The sequence below is a fragment of the Ischnura elegans genome, chromosome 2, assembly GCF_921293095.1.
Source record: "Ischnura elegans chromosome 2, ioIscEleg1.1, whole genome shotgun sequence".
Classification (NCBI taxonomy): Eukaryota; Metazoa; Arthropoda; class Insecta; order Odonata; family Coenagrionidae; genus Ischnura; species Ischnura elegans.
In genome coordinates this window covers 147792400-147816079 of record NC_060247.1, presented here as the reverse complement: position 1 = coordinate 147816079, position 23680 = coordinate 147792400, and the positions used below count along the sequence as shown (strand labels likewise).

General features: G+C 40.8%; 1 protein-coding gene across 1 annotated transcript in view; it reads right to left on the bottom strand.

Moving 5' to 3' along the window:
- The window catches only part of LOC124153312 (protein trachealess-like), a 216883-nt gene that overhangs the window by 128993 nt on the left and 64210 nt on the right, over positions 1–23680 (bottom strand). Inside the window, exon 4 of the mRNA XM_046526408.1 lies at positions 13235–13491. Coding sequence (XP_046382364.1) covers positions 13235–13491 — 257 coding nt within the window. The remainder of the gene's footprint in view (positions 1–13234; positions 13492–23680) is intronic.

The window sequence follows — 23680 nt, the reverse complement described above, 5'->3', positions numbered from 1 at the left end:
CAGAAGAATTTCCGAATATTCCTGTAATATTCCATAGATGCTCACGTTTGTTCTTTTTTTTGGGAAAGCAACTCTACGCATAGCACGCGGTAGAATATAACAGCATGATAAGATGTCGATGCAATCATGTGATTCCGAAGATTTACAATTAATCCAGAGGCTATTTCAGCACGAAAAATTTCAAAACTAAAATAGAAATATGTGGTCGTAGCAGAAAGGTAAGGGTCCTCTTGTTCTTTTGAGAAGTATGGAAGACTGTAAGGTAGGAAATGCTTGGGGATTGAGGATAGCAGCAGAGGAGTTTCAGATTGCAAATACTGCAGTCAAGAGCACCTCTGAAAGGGTAAGACATTTCAAAATCAGGAGGATAGAGAGAGAGCTAGCCATATATTGGGGGAGTGTAGTGGCCTAATGAGTGGCGCATTTGGCAGCTGATCGAGGCTTCAAATCCCGGTGATGCCTTCGGACACCCCGAATCAAATTCTCGATGAACGAGATGGCCCAGAGAAAGGAACTGGTACCCCTACCCTTAATATGTGAAGTTCACACGCCAGAGGCATAGTGCGGGATGAGCTAAAACGTAGCAAGCTTTAGCATTGGCTTAAGCCCCACGCAGTTAAACCAACTTTCGAGTTGAATTACTAAGTGAGTGAGAGTGATCATTCAAAAAAAAAAAGGCCAGAGCCGTTCCCTCCGAAATGAGGAAAATGAAGAAAATATTTTATTAGCATATGAATCGCCGCGCCGTAATCTGAATAACTACAATGAATTACGCTATAACAAGTACTACCGGAATCCCTTATTTTTTTACAAACTTACCTTTATTTCTTAAAATTTAAATTTTAAATATTATTATTATATTATATATAAAAATTTAAAAATAAAATTTATCATAAGGTGCCGTTATTCAAAATTAACTTGCCGAACATTGCATTTGCCGAGTAATCTACAAAGATAGATTATCTATAAAAGCCATTGATCCAAGTGTTAATGAAATGTAGGTAAAAAAGCGTGAATGTTTGCAGGATGTAGAGTTAAAAATACTTCACAATGTAGTCGCGATAAAAATGAAAGGCCTGGAATAGATGAAGTAAGTTTACTGGGAGGCTAATTTTTAAACAAAATTATGTCTCCTGGTACTAAACTCAAATATCTATGACAAGGAAGTAAACACGCACAAAAAGGACCGTTGAAAGTAGGGTAGGCAATTCCTCACTCTTTCCTCGCGGGAGAAAGATGAAAAGACCGGGACGGATGGAGTATACTGGGACGACGGATGGCAACACAGGAGGTTGAGAAGGCAGGGAATCTGCAGATGAGAGCCCCGCTGAAAAGGAAGGAAATTGCAAAGGGGTAGGAGAGAGAGGTGGGCGGGGAGGGTGAGTTGAGTTGGGGAGGTGCGGCTACAGCAACCTCTCTCACAGGGGGTTTTAGTGTGGGGGAGGGGGTCTCAACTCGTGCGCGAGTTTCGGGTGGAAAAACAGAGGCGGGACGTGAGGCGCCTGCCAAATGGCCAGGCGCCGCGCCACCCGGAGGGGTGGGGCGCGGGTAGGGTTAGCTCCTGCGCCGGCGCACCCGGTGCGGGAGGTAGGCATCTCCTTGCACCCTCCCGCTCCTCCTGTGCCGCTCGCTCCGAGAGGAGGAGGAGCTCAGAGATGAGAGGAAACCTTGGAGGGGAGAGTGGTATTGCTGTTATCCAAGCTGTCGACTGAGTTCAGTTTTAGAGATGGGTAAATTTTCGGAGGATACAATTTCGTATGAAACTTAGTGATACTTTGAAAATTCATAAAATATTTAGCCTTAAACTATCGTCAAAATCTTAAAAATCCTAACGAGACTTGGAGGCTGCGCGCAAGTCTTAGATTGCTTGAGCAATTGAGAATAGATATCTTTAAGAGCGACACGGAGAACATAGTATTAGACCCCCACTATATATCCAGGTCCAAAAGAAGCCATAAATTAAGAGAGATGTTTTGCCGAAGGGATAGGTATGGGAATTCGTTTTTCCCCAGAGCCTTAAAGAACTTAAACAAATGCTAGTCGTAATTTCCATAGTGCACTTCCTTTTTATGTGTAAACGGCTGGTGTCCCAATATCCCCGGGCACACGCCTTTTACGCAGCTTGCAGGGTAGTATGCAGATGTAGATGTAGAAACGTCCAAAATCACCATCTTCTTAAGGAGGATAGCAAATTTCTTCGGCATTTTGGCATCATTACCCCACGAGGAATCAGTTTTAAGTTAATCAGTGAAAGTAAATGTTCCAAAAATTTGTTTCGTGAACAAACTAGGCGTAGAGTTACGCCACTGATGGTATATTGTACGAGTGGAAACAAAAGCTGCAAATTTTGAAATTTGAAAAGGGGGCACATAATCAGCTCAGATCATACACCGAATCCATCCACCCATCGTTTGATGTAGTTTACTTTACGTCAACCAGAAAAAAGTTCGTAACAGGAAACATTTCGTCCGCTGAATTTATTGGTCGTGTCTCTCCTTGGAGTGGATTTATCTATATGTCGTTAATATCATTACGTTATCTATCAAATTAGGTAGTATTAACAACCCAATATAAAACACTAATTAATTCTTTCCATTCATCTTTCATTGGGTGGATAGGAGTGTGTACTACTGGCATTGGATTTCCCTGTATTATGAATTGAAAATCTAGTTTTATTTTACCAGACTCTTTATGTAAATATCTATTTTGCCTATTTTATGCCTTGCATAGACGCATAATTCTCTTTATGTAACTTATAGTGTGAAAAAAATATTATTTACTTACACATTAATTTTTAAAGGTCATTTATAAAAAGAGGAAACGCTGGTTCTAAAATGCTAATTTGTAAAATAATGAACGAACATAGAGAAATATTTTTCTAGCAAAAATACTTGTTTTAACTGAATTCCCACCGGAATCTCGAGTTGCCTTCGTCCCTCAGACCTAGCGCGTGGATGCGATGTTCAATGATCGGGGCACATTTCTGCTTCGGCTTATCGATTCTAGTCCGACTCCGAACGACGCATTCGACCGTTGAACGAGCCACGAGACATCGGAGCAAAAAGAGCGGAGGAAACCTCGTGGCGGGCTAGACTGCCGGGGACTCCGAATGGGATCCGGAAAGCGGCAACACAAGATGCATCCGCCGAGGGCAAGGGGTGCCGCACCGAGGAAGAGCAGGATGAATGGAAGGATCGGTATGTTAAAAGCCTCAGCCAAGTGGACTCAATTAAAGGAGGCCCAAGAACATGGCGGGTAAGCGTTCCATCGTTTGCCGTTTCACGCGCATTTTATTCGGCGGCGCCACTAGTCAGCGGTATCCCGTTCGGTGTGACTGTCGCCATTACCCGTTGTGGAAGTAGCCTTTTTTAGTTGACAATCGTCTGGCATGCGTTGAATGGGTTGTTTAAATGATTTATTGGCTCAGATGCGTATTATTGTCGTGTATTTATCCGTAGAAAGTGGATATCGATGACTGGCAGCGCCGCGAGCGACGATTTTGAAATTTAATTTTAATGCGCGTGGAGCGAAAACAATTCTTGCGGCGGACTTGAGAATCCTCTAATGTAATATTCGTGACCTCACCCGAGATTTTGACCCGGGTCCCTTCGGCTAAGAAAGCTCTCTACTGTCCTGGCTACTACTCCCTCTTTCGAGAATAGGATCTCCACCAGACGTTTCACGCGTAAAATCCGTATTACCAACAATTAGAAGGTTTTTCCAGCTTTTTCTACGGCAACATTAGCCAATACTCAAGGCAATAGACATTGCCTTCTTATCAATCTTGTGAATAAGTAGTTTTTATTGTGTTTCAAATGATTTGGAGCATTTAATACTAGAATAATTCACATTTCGACCTAATGGTAACTTCAATCATTCATATGCCTAGTTCTTAACAATATAACTGCATTATGCACAATTTTTTAAATAAAAGTAAATCTTCAGCTGTAAGTACCTGAAGACAAAGCACCGATAGAACAAGAATATCTCTTGTTTGATTAGAAAGGAATATTTCCGGTTCATGAGAGCCAGTACATTACAATCTCTTTAATCCGACCTTGCGGTAATCCGACGCGTCCAGTAATCTGGCGTGCAGGGCTAGCGACCTCCTTTTGGCTAATATGATTTCGTCAGTTTTAAATAAAAGATTTTTCAATGCGTAGTACGTATTTGTTTTGTTTTTATGAATGTATGTACCTGGACTCACACCAAAAACACTAGGGAGAGTAGGCGTCACAGTATGTATTTAATTGCAAAATTATACCTCAAAAATATTTCGCGCAATGTGTTCTTTTTTCAATAATGCGGCGTTTACCAAAATCCTGCTACGCCATGGCTGCATATGTTTCGGACTACCGAGATTGCATTGCAGTTGACCCTGAGTGCGATAGCACTGCCACCAAACAGCTATCTAGCGATTTGATCGATGGATTTTTCTTCCTCATAGGAAAACCCACTAAAATCGCTGGCACATTAATTGCTTATGCATGGTTTCGCTAGGACCCGCCCGCCTTTGTGACGGTGCGGGATTCCTCGTCCATTCCCTTCCTTCCCTATCCCCTCCCAGGAGACGTCGTCGGGCTCCTATCGCGGCGGCGCCTCCTTCCTTGTTCCTTTCCGTCCTTCCCCTCCTGTGGGCAGAGGAAAAAAGCTAGCGCTTAGAATCCCTGCCCCAGGAGTGTAACCCGCGAGCCCGCCATAGGTGTCTCGTTTCCGCTGCCACCAAACAGCGCACTTGTTGGCCGAGTCACCCAATTTTCCCTAAGGCAGTAAACAGTCTAGAGTATTCTCGAGCGTGTAGCGGCGCTCGGAAGCACGCAAGGAACGGTCTACTCTTTGACACGCGGCGGGGGCGGAATTCCGTCACGGCCTTTTATCGCTTCGCCGCCGGGCGTGCCGGAATCTCCGGCCGGGAGGGAAGGAGCAAAAATGGCGTGCGGGCAGCTGATGTGGGTCGGCCGCGAAAGCACTAGAGGGTCAGGGAGGAGGAGGAGGGAAAGAGTGTGGCTGGCACTTGCACGTTCCCAGATCGATATGTAGTGGGAGGAAGTGAAAGCCCCACTCATCCTCAATGAGAAATCCACGAAACTCTTTCATCGACCGAATAACACCGAACAACATTTTTATGGAGATCATTAGTCTTGCGGAACCATTAATTTCTGAAAGAAATAATATTTCATGTGCAAATATATGCATCATTAAAAAGCTGCAAAAGAATGACGGGCATATAGAGTGCGCTGCTAAAGAAGAGAAATTACTGGACCTAGTTACTATGAAAAGTTGCTTCAAGATAGGAATTGTAAATAAGGTATGCTATAAGCAAACATCTTTCACAAGTTCACTAGTATCCTGTATCTGCTTTATCAGGACATAGTCCGATAAATAAAGCCCACTCCATAAATACCGATCTCCATGTACCACTTGCGCCTATTTTTCCTTTTTAGCGGTGCCAAATAAAGGGAGTTCTTCATATACATGGAAGCTCAGGTCTCACGATTCCATTTTAAATAATATTGACAGGAGAGACATGTAAAAGCATCGGGCGTATGACGCGAAATAATTTTTAAAATTTAAAATCGTCATTTTTCGACCATTTTCGAGGGAACACAGGGACTAGTAACCATCATAATAATATGAATGTCGTTGTTTTAATAAGACCCTTTATCTAACACCAATTATTTTGACATTATTTTTCTCCTTAATTCATTGCCCAAAAAACCAAGTTGCGGGTCTTAAGGCCTGGTTACACGGTGCATTAACCCGTACGGGTTAATGTCTAAATGTATGAACGCGAGAATGAACGGAAAAATTCACCGTGTAACCACCCCAAAATGTACAAATGCATGAACGCGTGAACGGAAAATAGAACCTGTTCTAATTTCGTTCATGCATTCGCACAAGTTGATAACAGAGCCACCTGGTGGGAAACGACACATTTAGTTGTCATCTGCAGGGCTATTCCACGGCCGTCTTGGCTATTAAGTAACTCTTTACGCGTATTTGTTCATTTGTACTGTATCGTAAGAGCTTGAATCCTACCACAAACTCACCATTTGCATCTACACTAATATTCGCATAGATTATCCCTGTATGTATGCCGGACATACCAAGTTTATGCCTATGGTATGTTATTGGTTGTATTATGCCGGAACAAAACAATCGATGAGGTTGTCACAGAGTTTTCAATACGACATTCGTGAAATACAACGGCTATCATACGACTTATAGAACACATTTAAACATAATTAATATCATACGAATTAACGACAATTCTACCTTTTATACGTCCGAGGTGGGAATGCGCTGGCCCACCACAAAAATACGACTCACATTACGCTAGTTCATAAATCGACAAGACCTCTAAACCAACATCTTTTCCATCAACAGCAAATATCTTCTTAACTTTATAACCGTCCCGGACAAAAGTAGAACAAAGTATTAAAATTATCTATTCTCATACATAATCTACACTCAGTGAAACAGATGACAGAAAAATGTCTAGTAAACACGGCTTAAAAACTAGATGCGTCTACAAATTTTCAGCCTAAGTATTAACTTTGATAACGGTGTGAAATAAATAGAGTACTATTGAGATATAGCATTAAGCTAGCGATAACGATAAGTATTAAATATAAATAAATATTACTGGCACGAAATTAAACAACTTCGGCAACTACAATGAAAACCACTGTTTACACGGCAGCGCAAATATATTACCAGTATGTGAAATTTCCTGGTCCTACAGGAAACAACGAAAAGGGAATTATTTTCTGGTAGGTATCGTCTGCTTCCTACCTAATGATACTGTTTTCACATTTAAATTTTGCGCACTGTAAAGGGAATAAACAAAAACTAAACGCCTCGCGTTACAAGAAAATGTGTGAAAACTTGTGCGAACGCATGTACCGTGTAACCGCTCATTCATGCTCCTCGTTCACGCAAACGTCCATGAATTCAGACATGCAAACAGACACGCATTCATACATTAACCCGTACGGGTTAATGCACCGTGTAACCAGGCCTTTATACGAGAGCTCGTGGAGCAAGAAAATATACGGAATCTACCGAAAAGTAGTTACAGTTAGCTCTTCTTGGTCAATGTAAAACTGGTTCGCTAATTCAAAAAACAATTGAACATCATTAGATAATACTTGATGGCATTCTGAATAATAAAACTTACTCTTAGTATTTTTACGCGCAATGCATTAAGATAATCGCTTTCATGTATCACGATTATTAGCGCATAAAATCGCGACCGTTCGGTGCAATAAATGGAATGGAAATCTAAAAATGTTTCATAAATCGTAGTTTTATTTGTATTTGATCGTTAAGATTTCTCTTGTTGCAATTAAATATGTCTTCTATAACGCTAGACGGAATATCGTCGAGCAGATATTCAAAAAATAGTTTGAGGTGTCTTCTTTAATATACGATATTTCCAGCACATTATCTCTTAGTGATTTTCAAGCAGTTGGATGAGTTAAATTAAGTAATGAATTTGTGGGAGATTTATTCATATAGCATAACTTATGTACGAAGAGGGTCTTAGAAGAAGGCAAATATCCTTAGCAGACCTGTCCACTAATTTATCTACCGTAGCAGCGCAAGCTATATACCCGACATTCTTTCGCAGCTTCTTAATGACGTATATTCAAAGACGAAAAAATTCCACTTGTCCCCATGCATTCAGCAATAGTTTTAATTCCTTCGAAACTAAAAACAAAATGTGAGCTAGCGTCTGTGTTGATCTTGAAAACAAGGTTCTCATCCGCTTATTTATTTACTAGCACCTGAGTCTGTAGCTTGAATAACAAACACTCCTGGGCATATAATATCTTTTCCCGGAAGAAATTAGGAGTGGTGTCCCTTGAAAGTACTATGTCAGAGTTAATAAAGAACCATATGTTGGTAAAAATGCAATTTCTTCCATAGATTCCAAGAATTGTAATTATGGAAATGGTTCCAGGTATGATTCAAATTTAGAAGATTAAAATTATGTATCACGTAATGTTATACAGTATTGGCCTCTTAATGATTCATTTTTACCAAAGCACATTCTAGATTTTTACTCGATACCTAGAATTGTATTATTCAGCATGTTAAGAAATTATTCTGCTGTATGGGGAGGGGTTCATTGTAGACCCACTTGTATTAGTAATAATTCAAACAGCTTTCTTGGCAAGAATTGAGTGAGTGGTAAATTACCAAAGATGTTTGAATCATTACTTTCCATGAACTTCCACCAAGTGAAATCATCCACAATCGATCTGCACAATTGTAATATTGTTAAATTTTTCAGAAAGCCTAGGTCGAGGTCATTTTTCAACACCAGGGATTCTGCCATGTGGAACGGCTCAAGAACAATTTATCAAAGTAAATATTTCTCAGGACGCAACTGCATTCCAACAATTACTTCGGTTACACTACTGAATTATCAGGCTGCATCGCTGCCAACCATTTACGAGATAAAAAACGAACGCTTCACTTCCTGGCATTGTCAAGGGTTCCACCTAGTCACATACGATAATGAGCCTATTATTATCGATGAAGAGAAATTGTATTCAAATGGGGAGATGAGTCACATTATGCGCCTAGGAGTTAAGCCTCGGATGACCACCGATTGAAGCGCCAATCAATCACGTCTTCACCACGGCGAGGTTTCAAAACAAACGACGACGCTCCATGTTGTAGACGCTCATGATATGAATATGCGCGCTTCCTATTCCTAGAAGACAGTATTACAATTGACATTCCAATGGCGTTCAGCGGGTGAGCTGACAGTTGTTGACACGTATGCTCATAAAGCGCAGGAAGCAATTTTTTCGCATCCACCGCAGATGGTAGCACATTGGAACGGTCTCAAATTGTTCCTGGTTGCGAGGAATTGCTTGCAATGTACGGAGAATACCAAATAACCACGGGAGAGGGGCTCGGCTAATGAATGCAGGACTCCCCAGTTTCCGAGTAACCAAGAGATGTTTCACGGAAAGCAACGCAAGCCAAAAGGAAAAAAAACAGTTTATCCTCCAGTTTATTTTCTGGAGAAGAAATCTATTTAAAGAGCTGCGTGCAAGTTTTTAAAGATTTTTTTTCACTTCAGGGTTCAGAACATACTGATGTCAATGCAATGATAGGAAGACGCACTGCAAAATAAATATTCTGAGAACTACATCGAATCATCCATTTCACCGTATTAAATGCTTTCTTTCGCACATGAATCAATTTTGCTGTACATAACGCAGAGGAAAAAAGCAAGACTTCCCCTGAAATCAAATTTTTCTCAGAAGAAACATCGATGGACGACAATAACGCGGGGATTCAGCATTTTCACAGTAAAAGTACATTGAACTGTAATAATAAGGAATAAATGGAATATCTCCAGCGTCAGCGATGACATAGGTAACGATTTTAAATTAAGTTAATTACTCTAGCTTTCATTTTAATTTTACTGTGAAGAGACACTCTGAATAATATTTTATTCGACATTTTATATAGATTATTTCAAATAACTTATAATCTACTGACAAAATTAAATCACCGTTGATATGCTACGCTTCAAACAGCTTCACATGGGTATGTTAATAGAAAACTCAATTTTATGATAATAATACTGCGGAATATAACTAAAGCCACATCTATTTTAAGTCTTAAATCACACTGAAGTGCAGTAATGTCAAAATGCCTATTCAGGTAAGATGATCGAAATACATATTGCTAAACTTACGATCAAATATTTGAGATTGTTTTCTAGTTTGAAAATGAAAAATAAATATAAAAAGTGTATAGTCAACTAAATAATTGTCATTTTACAGGCAAATGATATTGAAAATGTAATAAAACATGTCAACTTAAATTGAGGTTCATTTTTGTTACTCTGTATGAATATATATACGATTGAATCACCTAAATTTCTGGTAAAATTCATTTATTCCAATTCTTATGAAAATAAAATAAGTTGTTGATAGGTGTACTCCATCTATAGAAATGAACTTTGATGCCATCGAGGTAAAATAAAATATAACACAGAAATAATACATGAACGAGCAATTTGGCCGGCATAAGAGTCGTGGAGGTACAACGGTAGATCCAATATTTATTAGCACTTATGGGCAACTCCACGGGCACAAGCACCACCTAATTGGTGGGCTCAGTTACGGGGCCGGCAACGCGGCTTCGCTGGACTCGTCCACGGCGCATGAAAGGACTTAACACGCCCACGAAACACTCCCTATCTCCACGCCGTCCGAACACGAACCCCTCGCACCTCACACGTCCCGCCCCCTCCCCCTGGATGAACCACCCCCTTTTCAGCACACACAGCGCCCACCCCCAAGCAGCAACCCCTTAGACCCCTTCACTGTCCGGAATAATTGCTCAATGACACCACAAAGCCCCCCTCCCTGGGATCCCCGTGTATGCACAACCCCAAAAAAGTTCCCCTTACTCCTGTAGTAACCGGCAGAGACCCTCCACCGCACTTCTCTGCGCTCAAAACCCTTAATAACGAATCACGGGTAATTTCATTGTCGAAGAGGGGGATTTAGTGAGAGCGAGTTAAGGGTGGGAAGGGAGGATTTCGGGTTCACAGCCGCGTTAACAGGGTTTGACGAGCACCCGCGAACCGAAAGAAGGAAGGGGGTCTTGTTTGTTGGAGACCTTATTCAGTGGTGGTGAGGTGGCCTGCAACTGGGAGGGTATAGGTAGGCTAGGGCTTCGTGCTGAAATGTCGCAAAATGTCACGCTATTTAAGTATATCTGGAAAATGTCTGGAAATCTGGAGTTTCGACCATTAGTTATGCATGGCTGTCCAATGAATATCGTAATATATCGTCTAATAATAAAAATCGACCTATCGCTCCTAATAAAAATTCCACGATAAATATCATGATGTAATATCGTCATATGCAATCATTTAATAAAAAATTGCAGGCGAATGTAATAAATGTACGATACATATCGTGGTATTCTATCCAGAAAAGTTTTCTCTTAGGGAGATCAATTACACAGTATTTTACGGTGATTTTTTTCGGGTCTCGATAAGACGATGGATATCGTTTAAATATTAATTATTATAATAACCAATAATCAATCGTCTTTATTATAACACGCCGATATTGAGATTTCAATACGGCCCAGGCCTAGGTGAAGACACTGGAGATGGTCGTCGCCTCTCCCGTTCAGGGTTACCAGGGAAAAGCACTGCACCCCGCCGGGAGGGGTGGAGAGGAAAATCAGGGTTTATGGAAATTCGCCTCACTCCCGACTTTGTTCAAGAAATTAAGGGTAACTGTGGCAGGAGGGTAGGACGAGTAGGCAGGGCGGAGGGAAGGTTCAATAGTGAGTGAGGTACGTGGTGTGATTGCCTGGGGAGAAACTTTCGCAAGAGGAGGTGGAGAAGAGGTGGGAAGAGCATATCCGATTTCTCCGCAAATGAATATTATTTTCCGGGAGGGAGTTATGTTTCACTGATTGGGCGTCAATTAGTTCATAACGCCCCGGGAAATCGAATTCGAAAACCCCTCTGCAGATGCTTATCGCCGCGGTGGCGAACCAGATGGGGAAGAAGGGGAGTTTAGGTACAAGAGGTCGACTTCAATTCCACCCGGCGATTCATCTACTTCAATTCATATCTCATCTAGCATATGCTCTCCGCCAACGCCCATAAATTACTCGTTATTTTATGCATTTAACCGCGATAAAAAATATTTTTTTACATTTATTGGCATGGTTTTTAAGCGACTAATTGAAGCCGAGCGTGAGTGATCCCAGAAAGATACTTAATTACGTAGGACTACATTTTAAGGTATCATGAACAAATTGAGACATTTAATAACTATATTTCCACGGAAGGTTTCACGAGAAATTAATTCAACCCTTGGCCAATTTTAGCAGCCTATTTTATATATTTTATTTTCGTTATTTATATAGTTACTTTGCGTTGCAGCCTCACTAAGAACAAACAAAAAACATCGAAGTCGAAATTTATTTCCGTTTTAAACTTTTCATATTTGTTTTGAGCATGAATGGTGGCTGGAAAAAAGCTACCGTTATCGTATAAATTGATACATTTCGTCTACCGTAGAATATCTTATGTCCTACATTGCCGTTAACTACGTACAAGTATGCTATGAAAGTCCATGCACCAGATCAAAAACTTTGAACCATCGTCAAATATATAATGGTTTTTTGCATAGGAAAAACGACGAACTATTCCACAACACCATAGTCTCCATAAAAGATCTACTGAACAGAATATGAAGTGTTATCGAACTGTCAATCCGAAATAGCTTCTTAGTAATGATCAGTCAGACCGCATTCGTATTGCGGGTTTTTTTATATTAATATTTATAATAGTTTACTACTTCATTCATTCACATTACGCCTCAAGCGCAAACATACAAATAAATTCACAGGTAAGGTAAGAAAGGAATAGGAACACGTAATAGAAAAAGGACGAGGACAACGGTGCTATGGTAGATGGAAAAAGCCAGAAATTAGGACCTAAAATGTGGTTCGGGTCCCAGTCAGGCCGCATTTTTACCCTCTGATTTCTGGCTATTACCATTTACCACAGCACCGTTGTCCTCGTCCTATATATAATATTATAATATTTTAGTTTACAACTAAAAGCTTCCTTCTGGATTTGATACAAGTATTTTGCTGCTTTTGGCGTCTGGTAGACGCCACGCGACGACTTGAGGTACAATACGTTATGTGCTAATTCCTTCGCGATATTCATTGCAAAGTTTTTAAATGTGTTTGATAACTTTAACAAACATTATGAACAACTATTTAAAGTATTAAATTTGAGTTACGCCATTTTTTCCTTCACATTTATGAATGTAATCAATATATATCACATGAATGAAACTATTATTGATGCAAAAAAACCTGTATTTATTATTTTATTAATTCGAATACCTCCATCATCATTATGCATATAATTGACACCTATGCATGAAATTAAATATTATATGAATTTTTTTTTGCTGTTAAAACGGTTACACCTAGGAGAATGTATTTTATTTAGCCATTACCAAACGGCGTCTGTGAGACGCCGCGCGAAAAATTGTGTTCCAAAATGTGACGCGACTGACAGAATAATGCAACGGACGATTAAACATGCACAGGACTGCAAAAAAGAAATACAAAACCATTGAACACGGGAATAACACACTAGATTATAATAAAATTTCGGGGTGAAGTGAATGTAGGTGAGCCCCAATGGGCTTACCTTTGATACCTTTAAGTGCAGCGGCCGAGGATGGCGAGTTGGGGGCGTCCCTGGTCCACGGAGGGTCGCCGTGGCCCGAGAAGTCGCGCAGCTTGAGGTAGGAGATGGTGAGCCGGATGATGGACGCCTTGTCCAATTGCGACGTGATGGCCGCGGGCAGGGGAAGCATCTTGGCCAGCTCGTAGAACTCGAAGTTCTCCTTGCCGCGCCGTGACCTCGCCGCGTCCCTCGACTTCTCCTTCCGCAGCTCCAAGATGCTGTTGGGAGGAAGGAAGAAGCGTTAGATCAAGGGAGTCCATCAGAAAAAAAGAGAACCTATTCGGAAAAACGCAAATCATCGCGAAATGAATGCACTTGATCAGTGTGTCACAGTCGTAAATTTCGTCTCTTGAATTTTCGACCTATGGTTTCTGTCATTTTTCGTCACTTCGTAGCGACGATTTTTCATCAACGTCCCGAGTATAAAATATATTTAAATATATAAATTGGCATATAAATGCATACTTATTGATTAATGACTGAATTTACACGCTTTCTTGACCGATTTGATGTTGAAACTAGTGGAAGCGAATAAAAACCATAGAAATAAAAAACGACGTAATTTATAAACTATCAATTCAAAATTCTACATATTACGATGACCATTAATTGAGAGAATATTCAATATGAAGGCATTGCCGTTTATGAATGCAGTGGAAATTAAAAGGTACAAAGTGTATTACACAAATATATTCTTCGTTCGAGATTATATCCCGCCCGAGTCACTAGATGAGAGACTAGGCCGAGCAGGGAATGTACTCCTCTTTGTTCACCCGATGCTCAGCGATGAACGATTTTCGGCTGACACTGTATGGCTTCAGTAAATCAATGAGTCTTCCCTGGGTCTAAAATGGATTAAAAACAAAAAATGCAAGCTGATAGATCAAGAAACAACTCATTATTCATTTCCAGGAACGTTTTAGGCCAAGTTTCGAAGGGTTTTCATCATTTTCCCCTTCTTTCCTCAACAAGTAATGCACAACATTTTGCAATTTCAACTACTTAGTTTTATCGTAAAAATTTCCTTTATTGCATGGAGTTATTTTAAATACCATTAGTTAATTATCATTGCATCGCTGATGATTAGCATAATTTCGATTATAAACATGAGGTCTTCGTTACCCGAACAAACTGCGCTCATAAGACCAGTAGGAGAACTTAACAGAAATAAATGGGGGCATACAGAGAATGTAGCGCAGTGAGTAACCTTTGCAGGAAAGAACCTGAGGAACGTAAGGGCATACACAAATGCATGCGGTTATCGACTACCAAAAGAGCATAATTACACTTATATTGATGTGAAAATATATATTAGGCACATAGTAGACATGCAAGTGTATCGTAGATATGCAGGGTAAAAAACGTACCCTTCAAATGGTTCAGAAGCTACATATTTGTTGATCTACGTGAAACATGCAAATAATATACATAAGGAAAAAATACATGCATGGTTAACTGAAGGCTATAAATTCCTTTGATAAAAAATGCGATGGATGCCAAGCTGCACAAGTCGCTCGAAAACTAATGGCACGTTTACGCACAATTTTAGTGATGTGGTCACCCTATCAGTTTCACAACTCAATGGTCCATTGCGGCATTGCATCGATGATACAAAAACAAAAAATGATATAAGAAAAACCGCAAACTGTTGTATGCATCGCTGGTATCTCATGGAAAAGCATCGGTAATAATGCACAACTTAAGGGATAGAAAGCGCATGTAGATAAATTTAATGCCATTTATTTAACTAGTGAGCACTATATAAAGTAGAAACCCAACAAAAATTTTCATTTACTATAAAGTCATTTAATGTAAAAACAATCATTGCTGAAAACAGAAACAAAATACGAGGAAAGGTCTTTCGTACTATCGTGAAGGCTTTTCAAAACTTATAAATTAAATCAATCGTAGATAGTGAACTGTATGGGGAGATGCATGTAAGAGCCTACGTCATGTACCTCCTAAGAGGTTGAATATGACGGGAATAGACTAGTCGACCGCAGAAGAAGACTGAGCAGTCAAGACTGAATAAATTTGTAAAATATTTTTCGTTTCGGATAATCATTCTAAAAAATAATCATGATTACTACAACTGCAAATACGAAAAGAATGTAAATAAAGAACCCAACATATCGATTGATTCGGCTACCGCTTGGTGAAAATTCATGCTGAATGAATATATACCACAATTGTAATTATTAACATATTTTTTAATTGGTACGACTCGACGCTAAGGCGTCAAAATGGGTCGAAAATGACGCCTTAGTGTCGAAACGCGTCGCACCAAAAAAAAAAAAAAAACTGAAAATTTACAAAGATTGCATGTCTTCATTCAACCCAAGATATTTCCCGAAACGGCAGAGAGAACCGCGTCCCGAAGCCTGGACCAACACGAGCCACGAGAAACAACACGAGTCATTACCCGGGCTACGCAGCGTGACCAAACACTCCGCCATAACGCTCCCCGGACCATCAGAGATCGGTCCGCACTTAACGTCCACTTGAGCCCTCCTTTAAATACTCGATCCGACACTTAAGAGTGCTCTCCCCTTTGGACCACGGCGTCAGAGAGGTGGATGGGGGGTCCAGCGTGCGTCTTGCCCCCCCAGAAAATATCAGAGAGAGGGGAGAGGAAGTGTCGGACGTCGCCCAGAACTCCCCCGGGAGATATAAACGTGAGAAACGGCAAATGAAGCAACGGGCTCAGCCGCCGTATTGGCAGGGAAGGTGGCGGGGGGGGGGAGGGGAGGGAGGTTAAGAGGAAATTGGAAAGGCGAAGGAAAGAGGATTGAAGCACCCCGTTCACAAAAACTTAACTTGGCGTAACTTCGCCAGATAAATCTCAACCAGCGTTATTAGCCAGCTTAAATATCAACCAAATGTATAAGTGAAATGCTCCAACATTCACAATTCAGACAGCATATCAATGTTTTCATCGATATTTAAATCTTTCGACATTTAAATAATACAAAACTCAACTCCGACCAGTGACACTGACTCATACAAATTTTTGGGGTGAACGAGACAAGATATGACAAAAAGTCAAAGAATCGAACCCCTCTAAAATCGTCTGAAACCCTACGATAATTGTCAAAACCCAACATTTTCTACCTATTAAAGCGTTGTCAACTTCCTCTACTTTTTGGGACATTTGGGGCTCAAAAAACATTTGAACATCGCGGAGAAGCTTGTCAATGGCACGAAAGTCATTGTGGCAGCCATTAGTCCACACCTTGTAACAGTTAAAAAGCCTGGAAATCAATAACTGTATGCTATCCTATGGTTCAACTTAAGAATATTATATATCACCGAAAAAACGATCCTTAAGAAACAAACGGTAGACAAAAATTGTAGGAACTGGCAGAATGACCTGAAAAGGCCGGGAGGATCTGGGCCCCCACAGTGAGCAATAGCGTGTCCATAACTTATAGTCGATAGACATTATTATCTTCCTTACTAAAGGTTACCAAAAAGAGAAATTTGTACTTTTCTCATCCAGTGACCACAATAAGTCAATTTAAGCAGTTGAAGTTGATGTGATCCAGTATACGCATTTGATTAGTTTTTCACTTATCAGGTATGGTAGGTATTTGGAGGAGGCGACCGACAACTGAGGTCATTTGTGCCATGAGGGAATGGTTGGTAAATACGGGTGGAGAGAAACCCGCCGTCAGCATTAGCCTGCTCTTAACGAAAGGCGCCAAGGGGGCCACGGCTTAACGTCCCATCCCAGGGACGGAGTGTTACACCTGAAATGTCCGCTATACAATATTCAAGTAGGGATCGAGCAGTCTCTGAAAAATGTCTGCCACCGCCGGGAGCTAAACCCGAGCCCACGCGGTGGGAAGCCAACACTCTAGCCACCACACCAATCCGATCCTCGTCACTATCAGTTACGCCAAGTTGAGTCAAGAGGAGTTGCTGTGAGTTCATCCTGAAATGGATTGCAGAGAAATTTCGATACATCATGTAATAGAAAATGTACGTTTCTACCATGCTTGCTAAGGACTACTTTCGGGAAAAAGTAGAGCTTTTCTCTTCTAGTGACGACTTCAAGTACATTTAAGCCAGCCAGTCAACACCGTAATTACGCCAAGTTAAGACACGTTACGTCGTAGCCGACGACGCCCGAGGGTGTTGAGAAAGGGGGTGGTCAAGGTTGGAGGGTCCAGCTGAACTAGGGAAGAAGCCAGAAATAGTCTGAACGCCCCCTAGCGAAACTCTTGAGGACACACTGCAAAGGGTAGCTGGTCCTGAGGGAGGCTGCCCATTTCCACAATCAATTCCCGGCAATGAATAATTCTCCGCGTCCTTATTTGGGGCCGCCATTAAGGACAAACGTCGAGGGTCAAGTTTTTCCTATGCCATCTTTCAGTCCCACCCTCAACAAACCTGCAATCATTCCCTACTCTTGGCTTCCTGCCTTCCCCGAATCAAGTCCTCGGCCCTGCGCTTCCATCTCAGTACGTTCCTGGGAAGCTTTCTCTTTGTTTTAGAAACACCGTTACACCACAGGGACACAAAGCAGAGGAATGACGTAGCGGAGAGATAGAAAAAATGATACAAGATAAGCGTGCGGTCGTTTCCTAAAAGCCTTCATTACATATTACTCCTAAGATAATAAGGTGGTTTTCAAAATCACGAGCACTTTTTTCAGCGAATTGTTAAGATTTGTTGGTATTCAAAACCTTTATCTGTATTTTGAACAAATAAAAAGGATAAAATAAAGTCCTTGATAGTTACAAAATATAAATACTTTTTATATTACGGACCCACTTTTTTAGATGAAATCTTCTGCTCGTCGTGTCTTATCCAGAACTAGAGGTTGCAGGGATGAGTGAATAGCAAATTATTTTCGCAGAGTTTGAAGAGTGTATGATAAAGAGCAAGAAGAAAAGGAAGCAATATGTCTTCGATAGAAAATAGCAAAGCTAGCATGACATTCCAATCTTTGATTAACTCAATGATTTTCCTAAAGTGAACCTGTTTGTGTGATTTTTCGTAACCTATAATAGTAGAATAGTAACCTATAAAACTTAAGGCAGGGTAATATACATAATGGGGAACTGTTCATGCCCTAATCTTTTGAAACGTTTTCCTGCTGACAAAATAAATATTTACAGCCGAAAAAATAACTTACATTTCACGCACCGGAACGCATTCAACTAGCCCCAGGATTTTTTAAATTTAGATTTAGTTTATGAAAATTCCCCTGAGAAAATTTTGTGAAAAATTAACGTAATACTATTGCATCTTCTTTGGTGACGGTAATTTTATTTTAAAAAATCGGCTCAACCTCTCCCATTCACCCATATGTTACCTTAAAACAACGATCGCAAAAGCACAAGTCTCATTTCGGGAAATCATTTGAGAATGTCAATGAATTAAGACCTGAAAAGGCACGAATAAAGCGTGGAATGAGGAACAAAATATTAAAACCTAGTTTTCTACTCTCCAGTGAAAAAAAAAGAAAATACGCTTTTTCCCGAAACGAAGGGAGCGACCGGTGATAAAAGTGTAGCCTCATTCGCCAGGAAAAAAAGAAGACGGAAGAAGCACTAGTCGCGGGAGGAAAAGAAATGACCCTGGTAGGGAATGACCCCTAGAATGAGATGGTCCACATAAATTGCATTCCCCCACCTCCTCCCACTGCCACAGACTTCCCCCCAGTGTCACCTAAACACTTTGATGACCGCTGTCGTTCGCAAAACTGAAGTCTCCGACTTGGGAAATCTACTTCGCGTGTTCTTTGGATGAACGCGTCGTACAGCCCCATTCCAATAACACAGACGTCGACTTCTCTCTATTCTCGTAAGGAGCTGGGAGACTGCTCGCATCGTTCAAGATTGATGGCTGGGAAGACTTACATCATCTCGAAGTCCACCACTCGTGGACTGGAAGGAGGTTCTCCTAAATATTAAAGGCTTGGTCAGCATGCAGCCGGTTTTACTGCCCTCCAGGGCGCGAATCAAACTCGTAAATTTATTTTTATAACTATTGGACGCGATCAATTCGATTTGAGGTAGAGTAATCTTATTTCAACACTATAAAACACAAGGCTCAATATTTATGAAAGGTCATTGCTCCGCATAATGAATAGTTTGAGGCGTCACTTGTTGAAATTGCTTCAGTTTAAACTTAAGACTGAAAATTTCACATAAATGCAGTAGGATAATGTCGAACATCGACGAAACCGGTCGTTTGCAATGCTTACGTGAAATTTACAAAGCTATTACTGAGATAAAGCGCATCAGTGAGGATTGAAATAGATAGGTATAAACAAATAACATACGGTTTGAGGATAGAAAAAATTTCGCTTGAATAAATACGGTCAAATTATATTATAATATGCGAATGAGAAGAGTATAGAGCGTAATGAGTTCAACGTAAAATTTTAATTGGAATAGTTACAAGACATTATTAGTCATTGAGAAAGCATGTCAAGCTTAAGTAAATTATGTAGTTTGAACATTACGATAAAACAGTTTATAACTAAATATTTAATAATGCATTCGACTTTCTGTCAATAATTAATGAACATTGATCATCAAACTTCTCTTCCATGGAGTTTGTGGGTGAAAAACAACGAGGAGTAACCGGCTGAGTTCTAATGCCGTGTAATGTGTGTAAAGAAAATATAAAAAAAACTTATGAGTGAAAGGATTGCAAAAAAGTATTAAGGAAACAACAATATTCGAGTTGTAATCGATCGAGTAGCACACTAATCAACATCAACGATAACGACCATTATTGACTCGGTTGGATACGTTCACAAAGATACAAATGCGATAAATGATGCTTGATGATTACTCTCACCAAAGCTCTGCATTATACTCTATCTGGACAACTTCTCATAATAAATTTGAAGAAAGCATAGCCACCTTCCTTTGATGTTTGAAATCATTTCATTATACATTGAGCCACAAAAAGAAAAATGATTCAGGCTGAAAAAAATATGATAATAAGTAGATGAGCACTGTAACACGAGAGCATGTGAATTACAGTTCACAGAGAATTATCAATCCAGAGTATCGGAAAACTATTGAAGTCAATTGGACATGGATATGGAATCGCCCTGTTGAGCCCTAAAAAATCCGAACACTACATGAGTTGTGAGAGCTCGGCGGGCATGATCGGTAATATGGGAAAACTTTGAAAAGAAGTAGAGAGCAAAGGGGTTCCTTTGCATTTAAACGCGTAACAATCAGAGTACAGCTTGTGAGAGGACGACTCCTCTAATCAGATATGCCCAATTATCCGCCAATCGAATTCACCTTCTCGTAGCGATGAGCTACCCTGGCTCATCTAATCGCTTCGTACACCTTTACCTCAGGTTATCGCCTTGCGTTCTGAAGACCCGCGGCGGTGACCCATTCATATGTATGAGGACTTGTTTAAATTGCCAAGATCACGGCCCATGAGGAAGAATGTAAGGGAATCCTCCGGGTTCCGAGAAGAGGGGAAGGCTAATTCAGGCGTGAAAAAGGTCTGAAAATATATTGATGATGTTTTGAGCAACAATCATGGCTAAAGCCTGAATCAACCGATAACTGTTACGACTATTAGTATACACTTATGACTCTCACTGGATTTTTAAATTCGCACCGAATCAAAAAGTCCTGAGGAAGTACAAAGCGTATGATTCTACAAATCATGCACTGTACTATACACAAAGTAACATCTGAAAATATTCGTTTCAGTCCACACTTTTTCTAGGATCAAGGAATGCAGCTAACTTCGGATTCATGGCTCTAGCCTCGGAGGTTTCAGATGATACTTGAATTCATACTGGCTGATACACTTCCTTGAAAATTCCATGGTTTTATTTTTTCCGGATAAAGAATTGAAGCGCTGGAGAATTGAAGAATTAAAATCTAAGTCCAGGCTACTAGAGCCTATTGGTGCCATTGCCATAGTCCCCATTTGAGTCATGCGTGTGTAGGGAGGAATTGCCTCCCAGTTGCTTGAAATGATATGAGTAATTTAGAGTTGAACATCTAATTGGCTAAAGAGAATGTGTGCGATGATTAGAAATCCATAAATCAATTACAGTCGGAAGAAAAAATAAATCCCGAAAAAGGTTTTACTATTTCTGCTCGAGGCTTTCGCAGCACTGGTTTGCAATTCTCTTTATTTTCCAGATTAGCTGTGTCAAATCGTTCTTAAGATGACGCTTCGTGACCTATGCTCGTCATATCATCAGATCGGGTCTGAGTGCCGACGGATGGAAATGGTAGGTCACCATCAGGATGGTGTTTATACATGGACATTTCCATCTGTCGGCACTCAGGCCTGATCTGAAGATGTGGTCAGCTTAAGTCAGGAAACGTCATATTGAAAACAACCAGACGCAGCGGACCCGGAAAACATGGAGATAAGTGCAGGTTTTACGATTTTCCGAGGTAATCATCAACAGCGAGGAGAAGGGTTAAGAGATTTTTCTTAGTGCATCACCTGAAAATTACTGAACACATCATCTAATCACATGAGATATTAAAAAATAAACGTTTTTATCTTCCACTACAGTATTTATTGAAAACTAACTGTTTCGTCCTATCCAGATCATTATCAAGAGGAAAAAAGAAAACCCTCGGTTCTTTTACCTCTTGATAATGACATGAAAATGTCGTAACCAATAATTTTTCAATAAATACTGTAATATAAATGCTGGAAAAGAGTTTATTTTTAAATCTATCATGTCACCATTCCGTAAAGTGAACTCGCGGTTTAATGATCATCTAAGCTCAGCCCGTAGGATGTTGGAAAACACGTCCAATGAAACGTCACACGGCGGACATCGAGGCTTTTTCCCGGAGTAAAACCCGGGAAAAATTACCCCGAGAGATGGAAGGCTAGCCAGTAGGGGTCAGCAGTGGGAGAGGGGTGTAAGAGGGGGTGGGGGATCCGGTGCAGAACGGGGGCACCCCACAGTCACGTTCCCGGACGCGCTAACAATGAATGCGTGCGTGAGCGATCTGCGGACTGTGTGCGGGCGTGCGCAGGAGTGCGTGTTCCATGGCAAAGCTGCGATTCGATTAACGGCCTCCTCCCCCTAACGGGCGCAAAAGCCTCCCTTCCCTCACGAAGGAATAGAGCTCAGGGGAGTTCCTCCGTCGGTCATTCCATTGGATCGAGGTGTAGCCGGGTGCTCGAAGAGGGTTACACTGGGATCTGTAGCAAGAATTGACCATTCCTCATGAGGGCCCTCTTCCCGAAGGATGTCGAGATTAACGAACGTCGAAAATCAATAAATTTTGACGCCATCAGCTGCAAAAATTCTCAGATCAAACCTTCCTTCGAAAAAATATAAAAAGTAAGAGTATGGAAAGAAATTAATAAATCATAATGCGATGCGCGAGGTAGCTCAACAGAAATAACTGACTCCACTGCCCTAAATGAAAGTATTTCACAAGCCTGTGGTTTAGTCCGGTGAGAGCTCTAACCTCACCTACCCAAACCAACCTTCGGGTTGAATCGCTAAGTGAGTAGAATGTGAAGTACAAGGTGATGAAGGGATGATATTTTATTCCTATCACGAGTTTCAACAAAAGTGTTCGGAGGGTAGAATTTTGGACAAAATCACACGATCTTGTGAAGTTCGCCGAGTAAAAACCAAATCCTAAACAAAATATTGGCGAAGTCTTCACTGGTTTTCTACCGAGTGAGTTGATTGTAGGCCGACGTTTCGTTGGCTGCCACGGTTAAAGTTATTTTCACACAGGCTACGATTTAAGCGCCGCCTGGAACCCACCCCTAACAAAATTCAAGGAGGAAAGGCAGAAAAGAGCGCGAGACAATCAGAGGTAACCTGACGATTTTTGACGAAACTGACCGCTATATGGGTAGGCACCATTCACGTCGGCCTACAATTAGCCTACCAGGTGGAAAACCCGTGAAGACTTCACCAGCACCATACGCCTGGATAAGATAATACAAATTTTGTTGTTTTCGAAAATTGTTGCTGTATTCACGAACAAAATACTTTCATTGGCGTTTTCAGCGTTTCGCAGGATGGCCCCCATAGAACTTGACAACTTATTTATTTTTTATTTAATTTTATTCTCAAACCAGCAAATACAGCTCATATTGGCCATTTTTCATCAGGGTATTGAACAAATTTAACATGCAAACGTTCACGAATAACCATGCCCTGGACAGGGGAAACCTACACAGGCGGGACTCGAACCCGTGACCTCTTGCTTGGCCAGCGAGGACATTACCCCGCCGCCACCGAGGCCGGCATTCCTTAAATCGTTTGAAAAAAAAACCACAACTGATAAAGAAACTTTCGGAAAAGATTGGTATGATAGAAAATACAAGTTTCAGTGGAATGACAGCCAACGAGTAGGTCGGAAAAAATGCAAAGAGCAGGAATAGGAGAGGGGAAATATACGTGCAAGGAACAGA